This window comes from Adiantum capillus-veneris, chromosome 21 (genome assembly GCF_014529385.1).
Source record: "Adiantum capillus-veneris isolate H3 chromosome 21, ASM1452938v2, whole genome shotgun sequence".
In the NCBI taxonomy this organism is placed as follows: domain Eukaryota; kingdom Viridiplantae; phylum Streptophyta; class Polypodiopsida; order Polypodiales; family Pteridaceae; genus Adiantum; species Adiantum capillus-veneris.
Window position 1 is genome coordinate 7775092 of NC_140951.1, and position 22957 is coordinate 7798048.

Genomic DNA, 22957 nt, shown 5'->3' on the forward strand with positions numbered 1-22957 from the left:
ATGCAAAATTTCCTAAGATGCGTGTCTGAAGTGCGCGAAATTCTTGAATATCGAGTAATTCATAAGCATCATCACCTCCCATAGCGTCACGGGCACCCTCTGTGAGAGTATCTGGTAGCGAGTCATCATGGGAAGGATCAGGCGTATGATGCTCGAAATTGAAGGTCATAATGATATCTAAATCCATGGCAACACCGTGCAGTGTAAGAAAGAGAAAGAAGAATACCTTGATTTGAAAAACAAACTCGTAGTTGTAGTATGCACCGCAAACAACGAGAATTAGACGTGCTAATTACTGGGTTCGTAAAAGCTTTGTCAACCCGTAAGTCCCACCCGTGCACGTACCCTGCTTGGACACGTTGTAATCGATTTGATTGCAAGTGGTGAATTCTTTAGTGCAATTGGCTCTATGGACACTGTCGCCAATGGACCAAATTTCGAAATTGTCAAACTTTACGTAAGGAATTGTCGACTGCTGATTGCTTTACGCAAGGAATTGTCGACTGCTGATTACCCTACCCTTTGCCGATGGTGGCCGAGTGCGCCTTCGAAGGCTGCGACCACCATGGGCACATGCCCTGATGTTTTAATTTGGGTTTGCCCTAAAACTTTGGGCAGCCCAATACGATGAGGCCAACGATTTGCAAGGCTTAGCGATGGCGGCAGTGGATTCGACTGCAAGCAAGAGGGAGAAAGAGAGAGAGACCAAGTGCTTTGTTGCTCCACCACTTCGGTCCCTGCGATGGGTTCTGCCCAGCTCGTCCGCGTGCACCTGCCGAGCTCGAGCGGGCTCGATTTGGCCTTCCTCGCCTCTTCTCACTCCCCTCGATAGGGGCAGATCCCGCGGGTGCAAGAGTGTTCGACGCTCCTTGCTAAGTGGCCATACCCGCTGTTCGGCTTCCCTTGTCTTGCATGACATGCAAAAAAGTGTGCAACTCTCCACACCTTTGTGTCCCAAAGAGTGGCTCTTGATACCAGTATAAGACCTAGGGTAGATAGACCTTGAGATCCTCCTCCCAACCTCCCATTATAAAGGCAGGCTCCTAGCTTCTTGCCCTAAATGGATCCCTTGTCCACATTGCCTAGCTTGGCCCTTGGCCGTAGTCCGTGACTCACTGGCTTTGCCCTTGTCCTGACAACCAAAAAGGTGGAACCTTTAAATAAGAAAAAAGATAAACAACCCTCAGCTCCCATATGCGTGACCCCTCATGCCCGTACCTCTGTCGTTTGCTGCCTCTCGCCTCACTGACGCCTCGCATCAGCTATTGTGCATCATCGTCAATGGTTCGCCCACATAGCTTCACCTCCCCTCTGAACGCATCCTCCTCGATTCCGTTTTTTTCTTAATTTTCTCCAGTCGGGTACCCCTACTTGAGAGCTGTCAATTTATGGCTGAAGCTGTTCTTCAATGCTTCATGTGGTGTGAAATCATAAATAGCTTGCCGCGCCTTAGGTCTAAGTGGCACGGGCATGGGAGGGTGGGATCTACGGTGGGGGCATTGTGAGCCATAGATCTGGAATGTGGGTACCCTAGATTACAAAAATAATTTAAGGTACCCCATTTTGTGGGTGTGGGGTTTGAACCCGTGACCTCACCCATGAGAGGCGCATGTCCTAACCACTTCCCCATGCGCGCAGTCTGAAACGTGGGGGCCCTAATTTACTTAAAACATGTATGCACAGCGGTGGTCGCCGAAAGTAATCTAGGGTACCCATGTTACTGGGGTACCTTAGATTACGTAACATGTACCCTAGATTACTTTCGGCGCTATCACTGGGATCTACGACCCACAATGCCCCCGCCGTATATCCCACCCTCCCATGCCCGTGCCTCTTAGTCCCGAGGCTTGCCGCGGAAAAGGCTTTGAGTGCACACCCTGCTTTCGTTCAGTCTGAACTGAGCCTTCAATGGAAATTCGAATATCCTCTCTAGGCCTATGAGACACGTCACTTCCCACTGTTGCAACGCATGTTTGAAACGAAAATGGCGCCAGACCGAGCTATCTAGCAAGCTTCCGCCATGGAAAGCGAGGATCCGATGGTTGTGGCGGACCGCCTCCTGCATTGCCTCCATCGGGGTCTCTCTCCACGTAATCTCTCTCTCTCTCTCTCTCTCTCTCTCTCTCTCTCTCTCTGTGCGTTCCTGCAACGGCCTCGCAGGTATCTCTTTGTGTTACTACCATAGACGTCCAGGCGGATGTTTCTCGATTTACTATCAAGGTTCGCAGGAAAAATGCAGTTTCAAACAACACACTCTGGATCAGCAGCATACATGCAATGCATAATCGCAATCATGCCAATGTGACCGTTTTTGCTGTTTCTTTACACAGAATCAAGGCAAAGGTGTTCTCTAACCGCAATATTTACTTTTGGTGTTCCTTTGCTGTAGGTGTTAAATCAAGCCTGGCATCTAGAAGCCCAAAAACACCATTACGAAAAGCAGCATCAGATTCAGGTCATGACTACAAAGGTTTGCTTAGAAAATCTACTATGTGGTACCTTTGGCAATAATTCAGCGTTGTTTCCTCATTTATGTTTGAACTTTACATCGTGAAACAGAAATCTACTTTGCAGATGAATTTGTTACTCCAGATTTAAAAAATCTAACGTCAAACTCCCTTACAAAGGAAGTGAGTCCAGGAGTCTTCTATGGATCTCCAGTCGGCAAATGTTCTAAACGACCACCACAAGTATTGCGGTTGCTCCATGAAATTCGAAGAGACTTGGCATCAGAGGGTTACTATACATCAAGGCAAGTCTTTGATGATAACCAGTTTCCATCTTTCCACTCGTCTACAAGAATTTTTCTACCATGAATGCTTTCATGATGAATGTGTTGGCTGTCAGAAATGCAATTTGGGCTACTTTTGGGAAGCAAGATCAAGCCATGCAATTCGTACAAAGCCATGGAAGCAAAGATTTAGCTTTATTTGTATACCAAGATCATTTTAGTGGGCAACGAAGGTTTCTAGCAACGACATATAAAGAGTTTTGGTGCAGGTTAGTGGGATTCTAATGGTTGCCTATGGCATCACAGTCTTTCACACTCGAATTAAATGTTTACAAGAGAATGCAATGTTTGGTATGGTGTGTCATTAAGTCACTTTGCAAAGGAGCCCTTCCTCTTGTACTTGCTCTTTGCAGGTACGAATTGATTCCTCAAGACCATCGCCATCATTATGAGATAATAACTGAGGTAGGAGTTCATCTGGTATCACAAAATTTTAGTGAGGGCCTTTTTTCCATGATGTTATTGCTGAGCTTAAGTTAAAGGGATCGGATCCCTTCCCTATCAGTGTTGTAACCTGCATTTATAATTTGTCTGTTTGAGGATATTAGTTTCGGTATGGTATATGCAAGAGCTTGAGGATTACTAACGTTGTCTTCTTGCTTAATTTTTGATTCTCAATATGTCGTGCAGGGCTCTCCATGCCATCTTTATTTCGACTTGGAGTTTGACCGTAAAGCAAATGGTGGGCTAGATGGAAACGTCCTTGTTGACCTATTGTTGTCACAGATTGCTGAAGCTCTTCATAATATTTACTCTCTGGAATATGATCCATCATGGACTGTAGAGCTAGACTCAACAACTGAAGGTTAGTGCCAACCACGTTTCTGTGGCTGTTGCAAAAACAATTCTGATGTTTGTAACAAAACAGAATCTAAATCTCTCTTCGCCCTTCAGCTGGTAACAAAGTCTTTTCAGCAGTTTGCTTGTTCTTAATGTTTTATATTTATTAGTTCTCTCAGGATGATCATAATTTTCTATTGTATTTCATAGGATGTTTCGATAGGGAACGGGCATAAATGAAGAAATTATTTTGGACTGCTACACAGTGTCTCCTCTTCTTTTTGGGCCGCCACAATGTGTTAACCCATTTTTTTGGGGCCTGGTAGCAGAGGGGGTGGGTGCATGTGGTTTAGGTTCTTTCTGAAGCAGCCACCTGTGCACTTCTTTAGGTCAGCAAGGTGCTTAACATGTCTCCGGTGTCTTTCTTCAAGATGATTCCCTTGGAGGACCGATGCGAGCGATATACCATCGGATTGCCATCACCTTTACATGAATACTTCTCGTCTAAACAAGTATTGACAATGCAAGAGCTTATGGATCATGTGTCACGTGCACATCTAACCCTATGTGCATGTGGACAAGCTACTTCAGGTCTAGGGTTCAGGTTAGCTTAGGAAGTGTTCTGGCACCTTTGTGAGCCTATCCGTAGGCCGTGCATGTCGAGGCACTTAGAGTAGTTGCATGTCCTCTGGTTGCATACAACATGATCATCAACATGACAGTCAGTACCCATCATGAGCATTTTACAGTGCACAGAAACCATTTTTCCTATTTTATCCATTTTTCACTTATTATTAATAAGTGACTTTGTTGGGAAACTGGGTCAGGCAAATTTGTTAAGTTCTATAAAAGGAACCTAGCGCTAGCACTTTCTGGCGTCCACCAACTTACAGTGCACCTTCTCAGCAAGACCGGTAGGAGGCCTAGCGTTTTCAGCCACCAGCAGAACAAGATAGCGTTCTGGCTACAATTTCAGCCTTGCGTTTTCAGCAGTACCAGATCAGCCCTGGCGTTAGCAGATAGCAGATCATACCAGCGTTTTTGCTACAGAGTCCTTGGCGTTTTCCCAATTGTAGACCTTGCTAGCGTTTTGGAGTTTTTCGGCGTCATATCAACCATTGCATCAGTGTTTTTAGTTTTCAGCACATAGACATAGTAGATCCCATCCCTAGCCTTGCAGATCTCATCTACCTGCAGCAGATCCTCGCCATACCGTCAGTTCAGCTAGCGTTTTTAGATTCAGCTTGCTGTTCGCAAATTTTAATATCTACGTTTTCAGTGCATCATCGCCGCCATCGCCGTCCTCACCGACACAGTGTAAGAATTCAGTAGTTAGTAGATTTGCAGATTTCAGCCCTAGCGTTTTCAGATTTCAGTTGTTCTCGTCATCATCATTGTCGTTGACATCGTTGGCAAGTCCATTGCAATCTAGACCATTGTACCAGATTTGTGCAATCAATAGCATAGACCTCTCTTGCCATAGAGAGGGGGGCCCTTGGAGGAGGGTTTGACAACCGTCTGGTGTCATATCTCTCTCTCTCTCTCTCTCTCTCTCTCAGTCTCAACACCTTCATTCACAGTGTCATTCACTTTGTTTGTGATCATTGCACTCTCTCACTAAAGAAACGGAAGGCTCTCCCTTCTGTAAGTGAAAGGAACCCTTGAGCACAGTTCGGAGCACTCATCTTGAGCAAAGTTCAACATTCACTTCCGATCAGAATTCTCGGCAACAATGAACAAATCCTCGAGAATCTTGTGAAAGTCAATCTCAAAGGACTCGTTCGACATAGCGTCAAGGCAAAACCCTATTACAAGAAGCTTGATGCTTTGAATGTTTTCAAACAGGGCATACTTACAATTCTTGTCCTCAACGAGCCAACATTCTTAGAGCAACCTCCAGCTGTCACGTGACACATCCCAACCCTATGTGTCCGTGGACAAGCTACACCATAGCAGGGTTCCAGTCAGTCAAGTCAGTTTAGATTAGTAGTGATCTGGCACTTTTGTGAGTCTATTCGTAGACCGTTCATGCCCAGTCACTTAGCTTAGATGCATATCCTCCGGTTGCACACAGCATGATCATCGGAATTCCCATCAGAATCCATTAGCATCAGTTAGGGGAATTTTCCAGTGCATTTAGCCTATTTTCATATTTTTGGTTATTTTCACTTATTATTTTTAAGTGACTTTCCAACAAAAGTAGATAGGGCAATTTTGCTAAGTTAATATATAAGCAAACCCAAGTTAACACTTTCTGGAGAAGAGACAGCAAGAGCTTCCCGCTCCACAGGCAACTTCTCAGAAGTACCCCCCCTCAGCAGTAGACCCTCGCCATCCACTCCTTCCCTTTGGCGTTTCCTCCCAGCAAGCCATCGCCTACAAGTCCTCTTGCCTGGCGTTTTCCAACCTCAGCAGATACATCCCAACAAGTATTTTTCAGCCTTGACAAAAACGCCAGCATCACTTGCAGATTCAGCATTTTTTCAGCCTTGTCAAAAACGCCAGCTCAGCAGTAGCAAAAACGCAAAATTCAGCAGTTGGATTCTCGTAGTTTTCAGCCTATGACTCAGTAGCAGATCAGCCCCCAATCGGTTACAGATGTTCCCCCATTTTCAGCCATAAAAACGCAACCAAAACAGTCATTTTCAGCCACCAAAACAGTCCCCGAATTCAGCGATTAGAGGATCTCAGATTTCAGCCATCAAGTCGTCGTCGTCATCACCGTCGTCGTCATCGGCATAGTCCCATTGCATCAGTCCATTGCATATGCATTGTACACCTTTGTGCAATCAAAGTAGACCACTCTCGCCGACGAGAGTGGGGCTTCGGAGGAAGGGTTTAACAACCTCTCGGGTGTCGTATCTCGTCTCTCTCCTTCTCTCAGTCTCATTCACTTGCACGCACAATATCCACTCACTTTGTTCGTGATCATAGCACTCTCCATAAGACGGAAAGCTCTCTCTTTTCCTAAGAACTAAAAGGAACCCTGAGCAATAAAGATCACTAATCTTGAGAAAATACAACATTCATTCCGTTGCACCTTACATTGGTATCAGAGCTCTCAAGCAAAACGGTATGCCGGTTATGTCTTTCTCTAATCGTGTTTTGCAGCTCGGCACTCAATTACGCAAATCAGATGCGAAGCGCAAGGAGGCATTTCTTTACGGATTGGACGAGTATATCAAGTATGATGTCGAGGTACTCGATCCAATCGATCTCAACAAAGCAGTAGCAATTGCTCTCGCTTACGAGATGAAGCACAACAAAGGAAAGCCTAAGGAGAACAAGACTTCCACAAGTACCTCGCAGACTTCTCAGAACCTGCAGAACGGTAAGAATGGTAAGAATGATAACTCTTCTAACCAATCTTCCAACAGTATCTCATCAAAGAATTCTTCCAATGAATCTAAGGGTAAGGCTAACACACTTGCTAAACCTAAGCTTACTCCAGATGAAAAAGTAGCACAAGGAATTGTAGGAGGATACATCACTTCAGAAGAACAAAGTACTTATTCTAAGGAAGGTCGTTGTTTTCATTGTCACATTAAGGGTCACATAAAAAGAACATGTCCTAAGCTTGAATTGAATGAATCTAAAGAACCCACAATACCCACTACATCTGTCAATGCAATGAATGATAACACGATTGTGCCCAAAGTTTCTCAGGACCCTCCCATTGATGATTCACTCATTAAATGTTATGGTCGTACGTTGGGGCACCGTTTTGTCATATTGTTTGACCCAGGTAGTATGCATGATGTGATCAGTCCCTCTCTTGTTGAGAGAGCCCGCCTCGAAGTTAGTCTGAGATCTCCTATCGAGGTCTTTGGCTCTTGTCATGGTATGGACGCTCTCATCACCGAGGAATGCCTTGATGTGTTTGCAATCCAACAGACTGCCTTCACTAGAAGATTTGTTGTTTCTCCTCTCTCAGGATATGGTATGATTTTAGGCATGAAATGGTTTCGTGAAATAAACCCTCTCGTTGATTGGGAGACTAACACTATAACTCTCAATGCCGACAATGATTCTCTTGCTGTCTTTCATGGAGTGGATACTTCTCCTTCTTCATCTCTCATTGCTAATATGCAGGACAAGATCGAAAGGATTCGGGATAAGGAGATTCTCTCAGTCTCTCTTTCTCTACAGCATGATACACAGGATTTGCATGATTGTGTTTGAAGCATGATGATGATTTGAATGATAATGATTTGCATGATGATTTGGATGACAAAGACAAGCATGAGGACTTGCACGAAGATGATGTGATTGATGATGTGTTCGTTGATGCTTTTCCTAGCGAAACTAACCTCGTTATAGATTCGATCAATCACGAAGATCCGATCTTGGCTTTCGAGTCGAGGTCCAAAGAACCCCCATAAGACGATTTGATCATTCAAGAAGAAGTGATCTTGGCTCTCGAGCCTTGGTCCCAAGAACCCTCACAGGAAGTGTTATGTTTTCGCATGATTGATACGCACGCATTGTTGGAGTGTTTCATTCATGAAGGTTTCTTGTATTTTAGTCAGCATCGTTATGTGATCCCTTTTCCTAGGCATGACATAGTGTATGTTGAGCACGTTTCTCTCATGGATGAGCACGAATGTATCCGGATTGTGCATGAAAAGTTGAAAAGTTTGTATGTCAGGAAGTCACATTCCATGTCTCTTCCTTGGCATGACAGTTTCTGAACGAGCACATGATTGTATGAGTACCAAGCATGGGCATTTCCATTGTGATTTGCCACAATTGAGTGATTTCGATCAAATAGAAAAGATTCGACCTCATTGTTTGCATGTGTTTGATGAACGGGTTGTCACTCCGTCTCTATGTTCATCTACATTGCATACACACTCTTTAGAGAAGACAGATTTTTTTCCTTCACTTTACATGGAATGGGTATGTTCATGGTTTTGTGTTGGAGGTTGTTTCATGAATTTTCAGCCATGGAGATTCTTGAAGACGAAAGAAGCAAGACTCTAGACAAAGTTGAAACATCGAAGGAGATTCAAAAGATTTTGTCGCTTTCGGCGCAGCCCAAAGAAGCAAGCGTTGCAGACGTTTATGAAGTTCAAGTACCGCACGACCCACACAGCAGAGTGGGCCGACGAAGAGTCCCTTCCAGGATTCCGGATGCTGTTGGCGATCTCTCTCGACGCCATACAGTTCGGTACCAGTACCTCACTTTGAAAAGGAGGGGATGTCACGTGACACATCCCAACCCGTTTACTTTCCTATTTTTGGTTATTTTCACTTATTATTTTTAAGTGACTTTCCAACAAAAGTAGATAGGGCAATTTTGCTAAGTTAATATATAAGCAAATCCAAGTTAGCACTTTTTGGAGAAGAGGTAGCAAGAGCTTCCCGCTCAACAGGCAACTTCTCAGCAGTACCCCCCCCAGCAGTAGACCCTCGCCATCCACTCCTTCCCTTTGGCGTTTCCTCCCAGCAAGCCATCGCCTACAAGTCCTCTCGCTTGGCGTTTTCCAACCTCAGCAGATACATCCCAGCAAGTATTTTTCAGCCTTGACAAAAACGCCAGCATCACTTGCAGATTCAACATTTTTTCAGCCTTGTCAAAAACGCCAGCTCAGGAGTAGCAAAAACACAGAATTCAGTAGTTGGATTCTCGTAGTTTTCAGCCTATGACTCAGTAGCAGATCAGCCCCCAATCGGTTACAGATGTTCCCCCATTTTCAGCCATAAAAACGAAGCCAAAACAGTCATTTTCAGCCACCAAAACAGTCCCCGAATTCAGCGATTAGAGGATCTCAGATTTCAGCCATCAAGTCGTCGTCGTCATCACCGTCGTCGTCATCGGCATAGTCCCATTGCATCAGTCCATTGCATACGCATTGTACACCTTTATGCAATCAAAGTAGACTACTCTCGCCGACGAGAGTGGGGCCTTCGGAGGAGGGTTTTACAACCTCTCGGGTGTCGTATCTCTTCTCTCTACTTCTCTCAATCTCATTCACTTGCACGCACAATATCCACTCACTTTGTTCGTGATCATAGCACTCTCCATAAGATGGAAAGCTCTCTCTTTCCCTAAGAACTAAAGGGAAGCTTGAGCAATAAAGATCACTAATCTTGAGAAAATACAACATTCATTCCGCTGCACCTTACACCAGCTCTGAGAGCAGATAGATCACCAAGGACGCCTTCGGCTAAAGAGAGCTAGACCTGCCAATGGGCTTATGCTTGATATTTATGGCATTAATCTTGAAAGTTCAATTGAATTGTGCAGAGCGTATGGCAAAATCAACGGCTTGCAAGCCTTGATCTTCTCTGACCTAGGAGCTACCAAGAATTTCATTCATCCCGAATACCTCAAGTAGATGAATTTTGATTATGATTCACAAGTTGGAGAGCTTGAAGCCAACCTAGCCATGGGGCAACCTCAGAAGGTGTACCGCTCATTGATGCTTTCGATAACTATCCAAGGATACCAAGGAAAAGCCGATTTTCACATCATGAAGCTGGGTCTATTGGTGTAGGACAAGAATGATGCAATACGCCAGATCCAAAACCGAACAATCACCTTGATGCAGAAGGACCAACCAATTGTCTTTAAAGTTCAATTGTACGAACAATGAATGAATTTTCTAATTGCTTTATTTTTAGATACCTTTTGAACTTTGTTTGAGAAAGTACTTTTTGAAATTTGTTTGAATTAGATTGTATCTGTCTTTGTGCCAATTTGAGAATTGTTTGACTCTGGTTTAATATTGGTTTCCATAATTTGTGATTTACTCTTGGTGTCACAAGATAGACACCACGTGCCAATAGAGAAGAACATATTGAACAGACTTTTAGCACTTCAATAACAACTGAAACTGAAAGAGAGAGAGCACACGTGACACGGAGTGGCGGAATTCCACACCAGAGAGTATTGGCCCCAAACTTTGGCGTCCCTTTCGGTATTTGTTACCATATTCATGTGGTAGTGATGTGTGTGAACACACTTAGGACCACCGGGATATTTTTTCCCTCACTAGGAGGTTTTTTCTCCCATGCATTGTATATACCTCCACAATCTAGGGTTAACTTCATAGTTACATGGGACGGCGGGTTGGGGTCGGGAACGAGGACGGGGACGGGGACGGGGACGGAACAGGGACGGGACGGCAAAAGTCAGGAAACGGGGACGGGGCTCTGAACGGCAAAAAAAAAAAGGTTTTTTTTGGCATTTTTTTACCTACACACATGCCACACGCATAGAGCATCACTTTGACCACAAATTTACACAAAATAGACCAAAGAGCACGAGTCACTCAGACGCAAAAACATCGACGGATACAAAATGAAAAGCGCATGTCACAAGGGCTCGAAAAGGACTTAGGACAAGCCTCAAGGATCACAAAAAGTACACAGGGCTAGGGAGTAGGTAGACTCTAGACTCGAGAGTGATCAATGATCATCAAACTCAAGAAGTGTTTGCTTGGTGAATCTCCATATCGTCGTCGTAGTCGAGGTCGTCAGCGACATATGAGGCTTCGCGAGGCTCGCATTGAGGCTGGAAGTCCTCCTCTAGCTCCTCCAAAAGTGTATCGGCCATAGATGGATTCTCTTGTGCCATCTCCCACTCAGTGAAGGGATTTGCCTTGTGTGTGACCTCTTGGCAAGCATGAGCAAGTTAGCGCTCACAAAAACCAAATCATTGGCCCTCTCGACCCCAAGGCGATTCCTCTTCTTAGAGGCAATGTGGCTGCACACACTCCATAGTTGCTTCAAGCAACTAGTGGTACATGCTTGGCTAAGGACACGAACAGCCAAGCACTGCAAATGTGGGCCATCTCCTCCATAATCCTCCCACCACAAAACCGAGCCAATCTTGTTGCGATCAACTTGTGCATCTACACATCCATAGGAGCCCTTCTTTTGCCTGTAGTTGAGTAGCTCGTCTCTAATCTTGCGCCAGTGTCACTGCTAGGCTCAAGGCGCTCCAATGCAAGCCACCATCCTTTGCTCACCTCCTTGTCGGTCTCTTGACGCCTTCCCTGAAACTCAGGGTCAAGCACGTAAGCTGCCGCATGAAATGGAGGGTAGTATCCATTCCACCTCAACTCACACAAGCCATGAATCTCCGCATACTGAACAGGGTCAGGCACAAGCTTCTCAAGTATCTCTATCATCCGATCCATGGCTTCGTAGACTTTGCCAATGCATGGCTGCAAGCCATCCACAACTCGAAGTAGGTGTAGAATAGGCTTGACCATGGCGTCAAGAGTCTTCACCTCCTTCCACCAAGTGGCGTCGTCGGCCCATTCTCGGCATTTTAATCCTGTTGCTGATGTAGACTCCGACATGGCCTGGAACTCATCACTGAGAAAGAGGCCCCTTAAGGCTCCGCCACATGTAGACAAGCGGCCTAGCATAAGCCAATTGAATGCAAATCTTGTCTCTGAATATTTGAGCAATGACAAGTGGCTCCTCTTTGAGAACTCATGTCGCACTTTTTGATGGTTGAGCACAAAGGAGACAATTTGAGAGGCGCCACCAATGGTGGGTGAAATTCATGACAAGATAGAGCATGTTGTGTTAGTATGGAGAGTCAAGAATCGAGACCCTATAATGAATACAAAATGGGAGATTGCAATGTGCATATGCCAAGGGAAACTCACTACGAAGCATGGAAGGCAATGTGGTCGTGGAAGAAGAATTGGGCAACTGACCTATCCACCTCTTCCTTCAATTTAGGATTCCAATTTTCGTTGAGGGTGCTTTTGCGATGTGCAACGGAAGAGGACGGTGTAGATGCATTTGTCTTGAACGCTCGAGAGGTGTCGTCAAGGTTGGCTTCCCTTTGCTCTCGTGGTGTTGCCGTGGCGGAGGGATCAACGGCAACAAAACGGACCCTCTTGGCCGCTTCCGTGACCTCATACACCATGAGCTTCTCAAGAAGCTCCAACCTCTTCTCGGGAGATATTCGAGGGCAAAACTTCACCTCGTGATCGGATTCATGAAGAAGATGGGCTCGCACTTTGTTTGCACCACTCCTCTTGTACGGGCATAGCTTGCACGTCCATGGTCTTGCACCGCCACCTTTACCACGCGTGCTAGAGTCGACTTCATCCCACTACGACCATGTTTGCACGGCGGTCCTCCTTCGAGAAAAGCCGGCTTGAGAAGTGGAGTTAGCTTGAGATGACATGATGGTGGAGAAAGAGTAGAGCTAATAGCTTAGAGGAGAGCTTGTGTGGAGAGAGAGTAGAGGAGAGCTTCAAAGTTGAGAGGGTAGAAGAGGGAGAGAGTGGAGACTCAAGGGTAGAGCTTGAGCGCTTGTAGGTAGACCGTAGACGGCGTAGAGTGTAGAGTGTAGAGTGTAGACGGTAGACCGTAGAGAGGAGAGCTTGAGAGAAGATGAGGCCCAAGGGTGCTTTTATAGCCTCCCAAGGGCCAAACCCCCCAAAAAATGTGAACGTTGGTTGCAAATAAACGTTGAAAACTCTTTCTTTTTTTTTTCAAAATTTGAATTTTTTGCCCGGCCGTCCCCAGCCATCCCCGGTCCGGCAATGTGCGACCCCGCCGATCGGATGATTTTCCGATCGTTTCCTTGCGTCCTCGGCCCTCCAGTTTCGGCCGTTCCTCGACCCTAGGCCCCGTCCCCTGTAACTATGGTTAACTTATCTTTCCATTACACACCAATAATACACTCTCTGTCCTGTCCAACACCCAAATCAGCCATAAGGGGTCTGAGCCATACACACTCAACCGTAGTTGTGAAGACTGCCTTGTACTCAGCCTCACAACTCGAAGTGGCCACAATAGGTTGCTTCTTGCTCAACCATGATATACATGAACTGCCAAGCATGAAACAAAAACCACTTGTGGACACTCGCGTGTCAAAACAACCAGCCTAAAATGAGTCCGAAAAAGCATGTAAATCAATCGGCAATGATCCCTCCTTAGGATAAAACAAGCCAAGATGTAAAGTGCCACTAAGGTAGCGAAAAATCCTATTGACAGCCTGCCAATGCTTAGACCCTGGGCTATGCATAAATCTGGTGACTTGTGAGACTGCAAACTGAATATCTGGCCTCGTGCTGCATACATAAATGAGGCAGCCAACAACAGTTTGGTAAAGAGTGACATCAGCAGGATCGCCAACATCATGTAGACTTAACTTCAAACGTGTTTCCATGGTAGTGGCAATAGGTTTGCAATCCTCAAGTCCAAACTTACATAGCAATGTCTCTATGTAACTTTTTTGACACAAGGCAATACCACCATCACACTGCTTAAACTATATGCCCAAATAATGATGCAACAACCCCAAATCTTTCATCTTGAAAGTAGTATTCAAATCAGCCTTAAATTCAGCAATATGTCTCTCATTTGGTCCAATGATCAGCAAATCATCTACATAAAGAACAATGAGAAGTACATCACCCTCACGCTTTACATACAATGTGCTTTCTGTTGGACTGTTACGAAAGCCTTGTTTGACCAAATGAGTGTCAGCTTTCTCATACCAAGCACGAGGAGATTGCTTCAACCCATACAAAGCCTTGTTACATTTGCACACTTTGTCCTCTTGTCCTTTCTTAACAAAACCGCGAGGCTGCGTTACATAAACTTCCTCAAATATGTCACCATTCAAGAAAGCAATAACAATGTCTGATTGATGTACATCCCAACCAAAATGAGCTGCCAATGCACATAGAAAACGCACAGTAGTCATACGACAAGTGGGAGCAAAGGTCTCTTCATAATCTATGCCTTTTTGCTGTGCATAACTCTTTGCAACAAGTCGAGCCTTATGGCGATCGATCTCACCATCCGGCTTGCATTTCAACTTGTAAACCCACTTCGTACCAATGGTCTTTTTGCCAGGAGCCAAATCACATAAAATCCATGTGTCATTTTCTATAAGTGCATCATATTCTGATCGCATGGCAGCTATTTAATTTTTTGAATTTTGTGCTTGATCAAAAGATAGAGGCTCCTCAACATCATGTAAGCTAGACACAACCAAAGCATAACAATCTGATGCATAAGATGCATGGCGAGAGCCTGAACGAGTACGACTAAACAAAGGTGCATCCAATTTACTGTCACGAAAAGTGTGCACCAGCCATTTTGGCATACCTCTAGCCTGCTCATTTTCAGCCCTTTCCTCATCAAGTACATCATATACATCTGCATCAGTAATAGGCTGATCTGTAACATTTTCAGAAACCCCCATAGGCTGTACATTTGCCTCATTGGAACTTACATTCGTATTTTTACCACCGAAAAGAGGCAACAAAGTCTCATAAATGTCCAGTGAGCTTATACTACTGTCTCTAGTACAGGACAGCAAGGGCTGAACAGAATCTTCCACAAATACTACATCCCGTGAAACCAGATTTCATATTTATTTTCGTGAATTCTGTTTCATAAAGTCGTATAACAGAATATTGGTCAGCCCATTAGTATCTCTGAAACCTAAAGGGGACATCAATGACCTTATTCAAAATCGAGGTAATGCGTTGACAAAGGAGCGGAATGACTCCCCACTTGTGAAAACCCGTTGCACCAGATTCACCCTTGCTGAGTTCGGGGTTCTATCGGAGTAGACTATGCTAAACCGAATGCTTCAAGGTAAAGGTCCAAAATCTGAGGAGTATCTGCTAGGTCATCCTCCATCCACTTCTCATCCAATGTCGGATAGTTCTTGAATTGAACCAAGAACCGCCGAATAACTTTACGTTTCATCTTTCTTCCCTTGTGTGCCAAATTCTGTTCTGGAACGAGTATTTCCTCGGTTTTTTCCACTCCGGGTTGCTCATCAGGCTCCCCATGAACTGACACATCACCTTTAAAAGGTTTCAAGAGACTCACATGGAATGCATTGTGAATCTTCCAAGTATCGGGCAGCTTGAATGGAAAGGAGACATCATTTATCTTTTCTTTAATCTGGAAAGGGTCATAATACCTCATGCTAAGCTTTGTAAAAAGCCGCTCCTTTCCCTTTCGTTTCCTTGGGCATGGCTTCTCAAAACATAAGAGCACCCAATCGTCTTCTTTAATTTCAAATCTCGTCGATTTCGATATGCTGTCTTCTTATATCGTTCTTGATATTTCGCTAAAGCCTCCGGGACCTTGGCAAAAGCAGTGTCCAAGTCCCTCGTGTACTGGTCGGCTTCAAAAATTGTCCTTAGTGTTGAGAAAGGGTGGAACCTTCCGAGCACGTTCAATTATCTCAAACGGCGCCTTCCCCGTCGAAGAGTGATGTAACATTTAATGGCCTAGTAACTTGTGTGTAGCGGAAAATAGCATGAACATAGTGAGCATTTCATTAGAATAGATTCCTAATGAGATTAACAAGAGTGCTTGGGTAGAGAGAGCAACAAAAAGCATAACACCTAGTTAGATAGCATGAACAATACTTCAAAAGAGAGAGAAATCAAGCAATTGACAACAGTTGAGGACTGGATTTGCATGGAGCCGGTCCCCCCTCCAAAAGGCTTTGTATTATGGTTTCTCCCATCAAGAGAGACATTTTACAATACAATTTCTTGTGTTCCTTCAATACTAGCTAGTGCAATGAAGATGGAAACTTCATGCACTACGCAAAACACTTATCAAACACAACATCAATTCCCTCACGGTCTCAGACCCAAGACCTCACACACCTTTGAAGATGATGAGAGCTAGCAGAGTATGACAGTAGATTGAGAGGAAGGAGTATTCTTATGAGAAAGATGTACATCTCCTCACATAATCATTCATATTAGCATAGCTTAGCTTAGTAATTAGCATGGTAGAGGAGATGAGCATACATTGAAGCTTGGCTCTTTGTTGGATTTGCATCACAAAGCCAAGAGTTGTTGGTGTAGGCCTCCCTTCTCACAAGCTTGGAGTAGGTGGTAAGCTTTCCATTAAAGCTTGAGAAGGAGAGAGAGTCTTCTTTACTTCACACAAGAGATTGTGTGAGTGTGTGTGTGATAATGCCTTGCGAAAATCAGCCCCCTCTCTCTCTCTCTCTTTCTCTTGGTCGACCCCTCTTGCTATTTGCTCTTGTTAGCATCCTATTACACCTCCCCAGGCTTAGCCAATGGTAATTAAGCAGCATAAGTGATAGCCTTCTGACATGTGTCCTCCTTTCCCCTTTTGTGAGAGCTTTAGGTAATTATTTAATTCAACTAAACTCTCATTGGACCCCTTTGCCTCCTTGCCAATAGGAATCAGGCAAGCCATTGGGCTGTTGAATGCTCATTGGTCTTTTGGGAGACTGTCCAATAGTCTTCTAGAGAGTTTAATTCTTATTGGTTCTTTTATTAAGTGTTTTTAAATTAATTAAACTAGATTTACTCTAGCCTAATTCTCATTGGTCCACCTCCAAGGCCATCCAATAGGAATTGGGTACACCTTGTGGGCATCTGGGCTAGGGAGCTGACATGTGTCCCTCATTCCCTTTGTGTAAAGGGAGCTTGTGTGTGTGTGTGAGTTTCTCTCTCATCTCCTACTTGCAAGGCTCGCCCCCTCCTATGTAGGGATTGACAAAGACTTTTTGTGACACACACTAAGCATCCAATTTTCCTTGTGTTTGGCCTTTGGACACAACCTTTGAATTTTGGATCCTTAGCATTTTGGAAGTCTTAATGGGCTGAACCTTAGGATCTTTTAAGCCCATTGTTGCACATTGCTCTTTTGCAGATGGCCCCCCCTTTGGATCCCTATTGTGGCCGGTCTGCTAGCTTAACCAATATTCTAGCTTTTCCTCCTCTGGCACTTCCCTAGATTAAATGATCAGTTTAACATGAGAAAATCATTTAGGAGAATTAGATATGATTATTATGACATTACCTCTCTCTTGAAATCATAGTCGTCCTCGACTATGGGGTAGAGAAGATAAAGCATATTCATTAGTCCTTTTTCCTAGCTGGTAGAGGATCCCTATGTTACCCTACGACATCATTCTACAATGGATGACTAGTCCATTTGGCGCTTGAGAGCCTGAGGTTGCTGCAAGCATATCTACACATTAGCTCTATCATCTTCCATAGTAGAGTGACAAGCTCTACTTAGTGTTCGGGAGACGTCGTCTCCGCAAACTTGATCTAAGCATGCGTACCACATTTTTGTGCACATTAAAGAAAAAGAGAGTCTTATAAGACAAAAATTTTGTTCATTTTTAACATTTGTACATTTGCTTACTCTTGGGAAGCATTGTAAGCATTGACAAGGTTTAGGTTATCCTTTAATTGTATGCCTTGCATCCATCTAGCATCTTCAAAAGGATAATTCTTAAACTTGATAAGATATCGTCGGATAGTCTTACCGCCTCTTAGTACCTTGTCTTCATGTCAGAGAATAGACTCGGACTGCAGCACCTCTTCTTGGTCCTTGATCTCCGGTGGGTCTTCAATAGTTGGTTCTTGAGGTGGCTCTCCTTTGTAAGGCTTTAGTAGGCTCACATGGAAAGCATTGTGTATGAGCTAATGATTGGGCAACTTGAGTTGATAGGCCATCTCATTGATTGGCCTAAGAATCTAGAAGGGACCATAGTACCTTTTTGCTAACTTAGCATAGTACTTTTGGTGTCCCGTAGGATTCTTGTCCGTCGTGTGCCTTAAGCGAGCCTTGGGAAATTTGAGTAAGACCCAATCATTTTCTTTAAAGGCTTGGGCTCTTTTGTGCTTGTCAGCAGCAACCTTTTGCCTTTGTTGTGAGATAGAGATAGCATCCCTAATCTTTTGGAAAGATTCTTGTAGGTCTCGGCTATACTCATCTGCAGCGAAGTTCTTCCCGTGTACCTTCAGTAGCAAGGGACTTTTTGATCTTCCCTCAATTACCTCAAAAGATGCTTTTCCCGTGGAAGTATGTACAATGTCATAGAAGATAGATCATTGTGAGTTGCTATGGAAACCGCATTTACTCTCGGCCGTCTTGAGAGTGCATCGGCTACTTGATTATGCTTGCCAGCAATGTGAGCAATATGAAAATGAAATTGCAAAAGAAAATTTGTCCACCTCATTTGTTTGTCGGAGAGCTTGGTCTGCATCATAAAGTACTTAAGACTTTGGTGATCCGTTCGTAGAATGAAATGAGTCCCCAATAAATAGTGCTTCCATGAGTCTAAGGCATGTAGAACTGCAAGGAGTTCCTTTTCATATATACTTAGAGCTTGCTCAACAGGGTCGAGCCTTCGACTTTCATAGCCTATGGCATGCCCTTCTTGAAGCAAAACAGCTCCAAGGCAATCACCACAAGCATCACATTGGACCTCAAATGGCTTTGAGAGATCCGGTAGTGTAAGCACAGGTTGAGAGATAAGCTTTTCTTTAAGCTTTTCGAAAGCCTTGTTCTCCTTGGCAGACCATGTGTACCTAACGTTTTTCTTTGTTAGGTCATGTAATGGTCCTTCTATTAGTGAGAACTTTCCTATGAAGCGTCTATAGTATGCGCACATACCTATAAAGCTTCTTAACTCATGAAGATTCCTTGGTTTAGGCCATCCTTTTATTACCTCTAACTTTGATGGATCCATTCGGATGCCATCTTGAGAGATAATGTGACCTAAATATTGATTCTCTTGTAAGAAAAATTCACTTTTCTTTCGATTAACATAAAGTTTATTCTCTCTTAGAACTTGAAGTATTACCTGGAGGTGTCGCTTGTGTTCGTCTAATGAATTAGAGTAGATGATGATATCATCAAAGAACACTCTGGTAAAGGTTCGGTGAGGCCTGAATAGCTTCTCCATCAAGCGGTTGAATGTGGCTGGTGCATTGGTCAAGCCAAAAGGCATGACAATGTATTCGTAAAGACCAAACGTAATGCGAAATGCGGTCTTTACAATGTCTTGATCAACTATCCTTATTTGATGATAGCCACTTTTTAGGTCAATCCTACTGAAGTAGGTGGACCCTTGTAGCTTATCAAAAATAGGTCTTCTACCCTCGGAATGGGAAACCTATTTTTGATAGTGATCCTATTTAGTGCTCTATAGTCGACACACATACGATATGTGCTGTCTTTCTTTTGCACTAGTAGCACAGGAGAACAAAATGAAGATGAGCTAGGCCTAACCATGCCCTTCTTAACTAACTCATGCACTTGCCGTATAATCTCCTCTTGTTGAGCTTGAGAAACTCTATAAGGAGGTTTGTTAGGCGGTGAACTTCTTGGAAGAAGTTCAATTGCATGGTCATCATTGCCTCGTTTAGGAGGTAGCTCACAAGGGATGTCGTCAATAAAGACATCTTGAAACCCCTTGAGAAAATTGGATAACTCTAATTCCTTTTGATTGTGTATATTTTCTTTCGCTAAAACATTAGGTTCATTTTGAGATTCTTTAACAAAAATCATGGACCTCGGAAATAGAGCTCTTTATTGACTTGTTGAAAGCTTGTGTATATACAATGGGTATAGTATTACCCATTTCCTTAGCATCTATATACATATCTTTTTCCCTGAACTTAAAGGAGATTTTCCTTTCAGGGAATTTAACATTGGCAGCCATGCGATCAAACCATGGTACCCCTAGGATTACATCCTCATGCTTGAGAGGAGAGATAATGAAGTCCTCTTTGTCCACATAGCTTTGGACATGGAGCCTTAATTTCCCGATTAAGGGAGTGACTGAAGCTTCTTGCCCCTTGAAAGAACTGTCTGCGGGTAGGACATCTCCCATCTCGTAGGTTTGTATGCTTAGCTTGGTGGCCAACTCTATAGATATAAAATTATGAGTAGAACAGGGGTCAAAGAGAATAAAAGCATCATGTTTTCTTACCTTTCCCCAAGCATGGCATTGAGGAGATCCTTTGTGGTGAGTTTCCTCCTCTTGGATTTCGACCAAGGTAGCTCTAGGAAGATCATGGAAGGTGTTCTTTTGGGGACAAGCGCGGTACGCATGCCCTTGTTCGCCGCACTTGAAACACCGGTTATCCTTGCGATAACGTTCAAGCTCTTCAGGAGAGAGTTTATTTTTGCCTTTGTAAACTCCCTTCTCCTTAGCTTTGTTGGAATTGCCCTTAGGAGACTTTTGGACATTGTCCTTCTCCTTAGGCTCATTGGAACCCTTGTTTTCAGGGGGCTTAGAATTCCTCTTAGCCCCTGCTTGGAAATTGATTCAAGAGGCCACCATAGTATGATGTATTACCGCCGATATGGTGCGTGGCCTTTGGGAGTTGACATACTCCGCCATTTCTTCGGTTAAGCCTGCACAAAATTGCTGCTTTTGCTCTCCAAAATCCAACTTTTTGAAGACAGTGGCTTTGAGTTGTAGGTCCCAAAACTTGTCTACATATTTGTGGATGGATTCATAGGGAGAGAGCTTCAAGCTTCGCCATTCGGTGAGTACTTTGTCTTTGGCATCGGTGGCCAAAAACTCTTCATAATGGAAGCTGTCACGATTGTGACTATGTTAACAGCAATACATCTACTCCTAGTTACAGATACGCGAAGTGCCATGCCAAGGGGGACCCCTGCGCTTGGATGGTCACACCCCTTCACCCAAAGGACGTGTCTCTTCGCCAAAAGCCACACTCCTTCGATGACTGGTCACACCCCTTTGCTCTACAGTGCGACTCTTCGCCCAATGGTTGCAGCTCTTCGCCAAAAGGACGTGTCTTTACGTCTAAAGTCGTGTCTCTTCACCAAGAGACGTGTCTTTTCATTTATGTCTCTTCGTCTCCTATATAAGGAGCCCTTGTATCACACAATCAATCAATGAAACACAGAGTCTTCTAAGTCTTGTTCTAAGTTCAGTTTCAGTTTCTTAAGTCTTAATCATGAGTTTAAGTACTTAATTAAGGATTAGCGACTAGAATCCTCATAGTGATATCAGAGCAAATTTTTTTCCCGGCCCTTTGGACTTGGCGTCTACCTAGCCTCGCCGTTGCCGACCCTACCCGCGACACTCACCTCGTGTGTTGTATGGCCGCAGAGGAAAGATGGTGTACTTCTACTACGCGTATGAGGTAACCTAAGTTTACTTATGTTCTAGTATAATACACACTACATAAGACTAGAGACAACAACATGGTTGTGTGTACCCGTACCGGTCATGCTCGTGATGGTGCATGGGTCAATGCGAAAGAGTGTGCCTTTTCAAGTGCCAGTGTGTACCTCTTCAATTGAGTACCCCTTGGTGTGCTGGGTGTGCGCACCCTTTGGCGGAATTTCTGCACATACGGGCTGAATTGCACCCTTTCGCTGGAATCCCTTCGCATCGCAACATTCCCCAAGCGACACCTCTCCAAGCGGCAACCCACATCAGAAATATTGAATCGCTGGCTGAAATTAAAACCTTTCGCTGGCTTAAATTCTCCAAGCGGCAGAATTTTTCACGCTGGCCCCTGTAATTTTTACGCTAGTTGGACAGCGGTGCTCTTTGTTCTTACGCTGGGCAGATTTTAACGATGGCAACCTTATTTTGACGCTGGGCAAATTTGCCTATTCTAAAGTTTAAGTGGCCGCCCAAATTAACTCATTAAGGGGCCGCCCAAAGTTCACTTGCCTTGAGTGGCCGCCCACTACCCAAATTTTTTATAACCCCATGTGAAAACCCCCAATTTTTTAAAAAGCCAATGCCAACACACCTTATCAATTAAAAAAAAAAACCCCCAAATTTATTAAACCCAAAGTGACCGGCCAAACTTGGCTGGCCTACCCCAAAATTTATACACAAGAATTACAATCCATGTGCAACCATTAAAAGAACCTTACAATAAAACAAATAAGACCCATCGTCCGAGCAAAGCCTTCCTTTTCATCTACGGTTCATGCTCGAGTATGGACTCTCACCTCTCATTGTGGAAGCATCGGGTAGCCGCCTTGGAACAAGACATCTCCTCACTTACAATGAAATTGGAGGCTATCCGGCGACAATTGCAACAACCTTTTGGTATCAAACAGTTTTCGACGGTTTCTCAACAATCTAAGTCTCACCCTCAGCATATTTCTTTAGAGACAACCCAACACAAACTCACTTTGCTTGAGCAACAACATGCTCAGAAGCAACATTCTTTGCAGCATGACTGTTATAACAAGCCTCAACCTCAAAATGATCATTGGCAAAAGCAGCAACATGAAGCTTTCAGAAGATCTCCCCTTGAAGAGCATTCAACCTCTTCGAAGTGGGCTCACATAGTGGCACATATTTCCGACCCTAGTCAAGTACTCAGTCGTGAACGCCGCAACGCTGGACAAGTTCCCCCTTGCGAGCCATGCCATGCTTCTCCTACTCTGGAAGCCTTAATACCCGCTGAGAAAGCTGAAGATTCAAAAGATTTCAATTCTTGTGTGACAACGGACAAGCACATAACCCCTTATATGGCCGTGATCCAGGCGGAAAAAGTCGCCTCATCACCGCCCTTGCAGAATACAGTCTTTGTCTCTAAACAGATATCAAGCTTGAAGACTCCAGTCCTTACCTTCACTGATGCAAAG

The 22957-nt window shown here is 44.2% G+C and overlaps 1 protein-coding gene across 5 annotated transcripts in view; it reads left to right on the plus strand.

The window, feature by feature from the left end:
* Positions 1 to 1913: 1913 nt before the first annotated feature.
* The window catches only part of LOC147430509 (DNA primase), a 60061-nt gene continuing 39017 nt past the window's right edge, over positions 1914 to 22957 (plus strand). For 2 of the 5 annotated variants that reach the window (XM_086494415.1, XM_086494416.1), the window contains exons 1-6: positions 1915 to 2090; positions 2390 to 2470; positions 2560 to 2752; positions 2848 to 3000; positions 3145 to 3196; positions 3422 to 3596. In XM_086494415.1, the coding sequence (XP_086350541.1) occupies positions 2021 to 2090; positions 2390 to 2470; positions 2560 to 2752; positions 2848 to 3000; positions 3145 to 3196; positions 3422 to 3596 (724 nt within the window). In that variant the 5' untranslated portion in view covers positions 1915 to 2020. Of the gene's footprint in view, positions 2091 to 2389; positions 2471 to 2559; positions 2753 to 2847; positions 3001 to 3144; positions 3197 to 3421; positions 3597 to 22957 lie in introns of all 5 variants that reach the window. The other 3 variants (XM_086494419.1, XM_086494417.1, XM_086494418.1) reach the window with 3 other exon arrangements.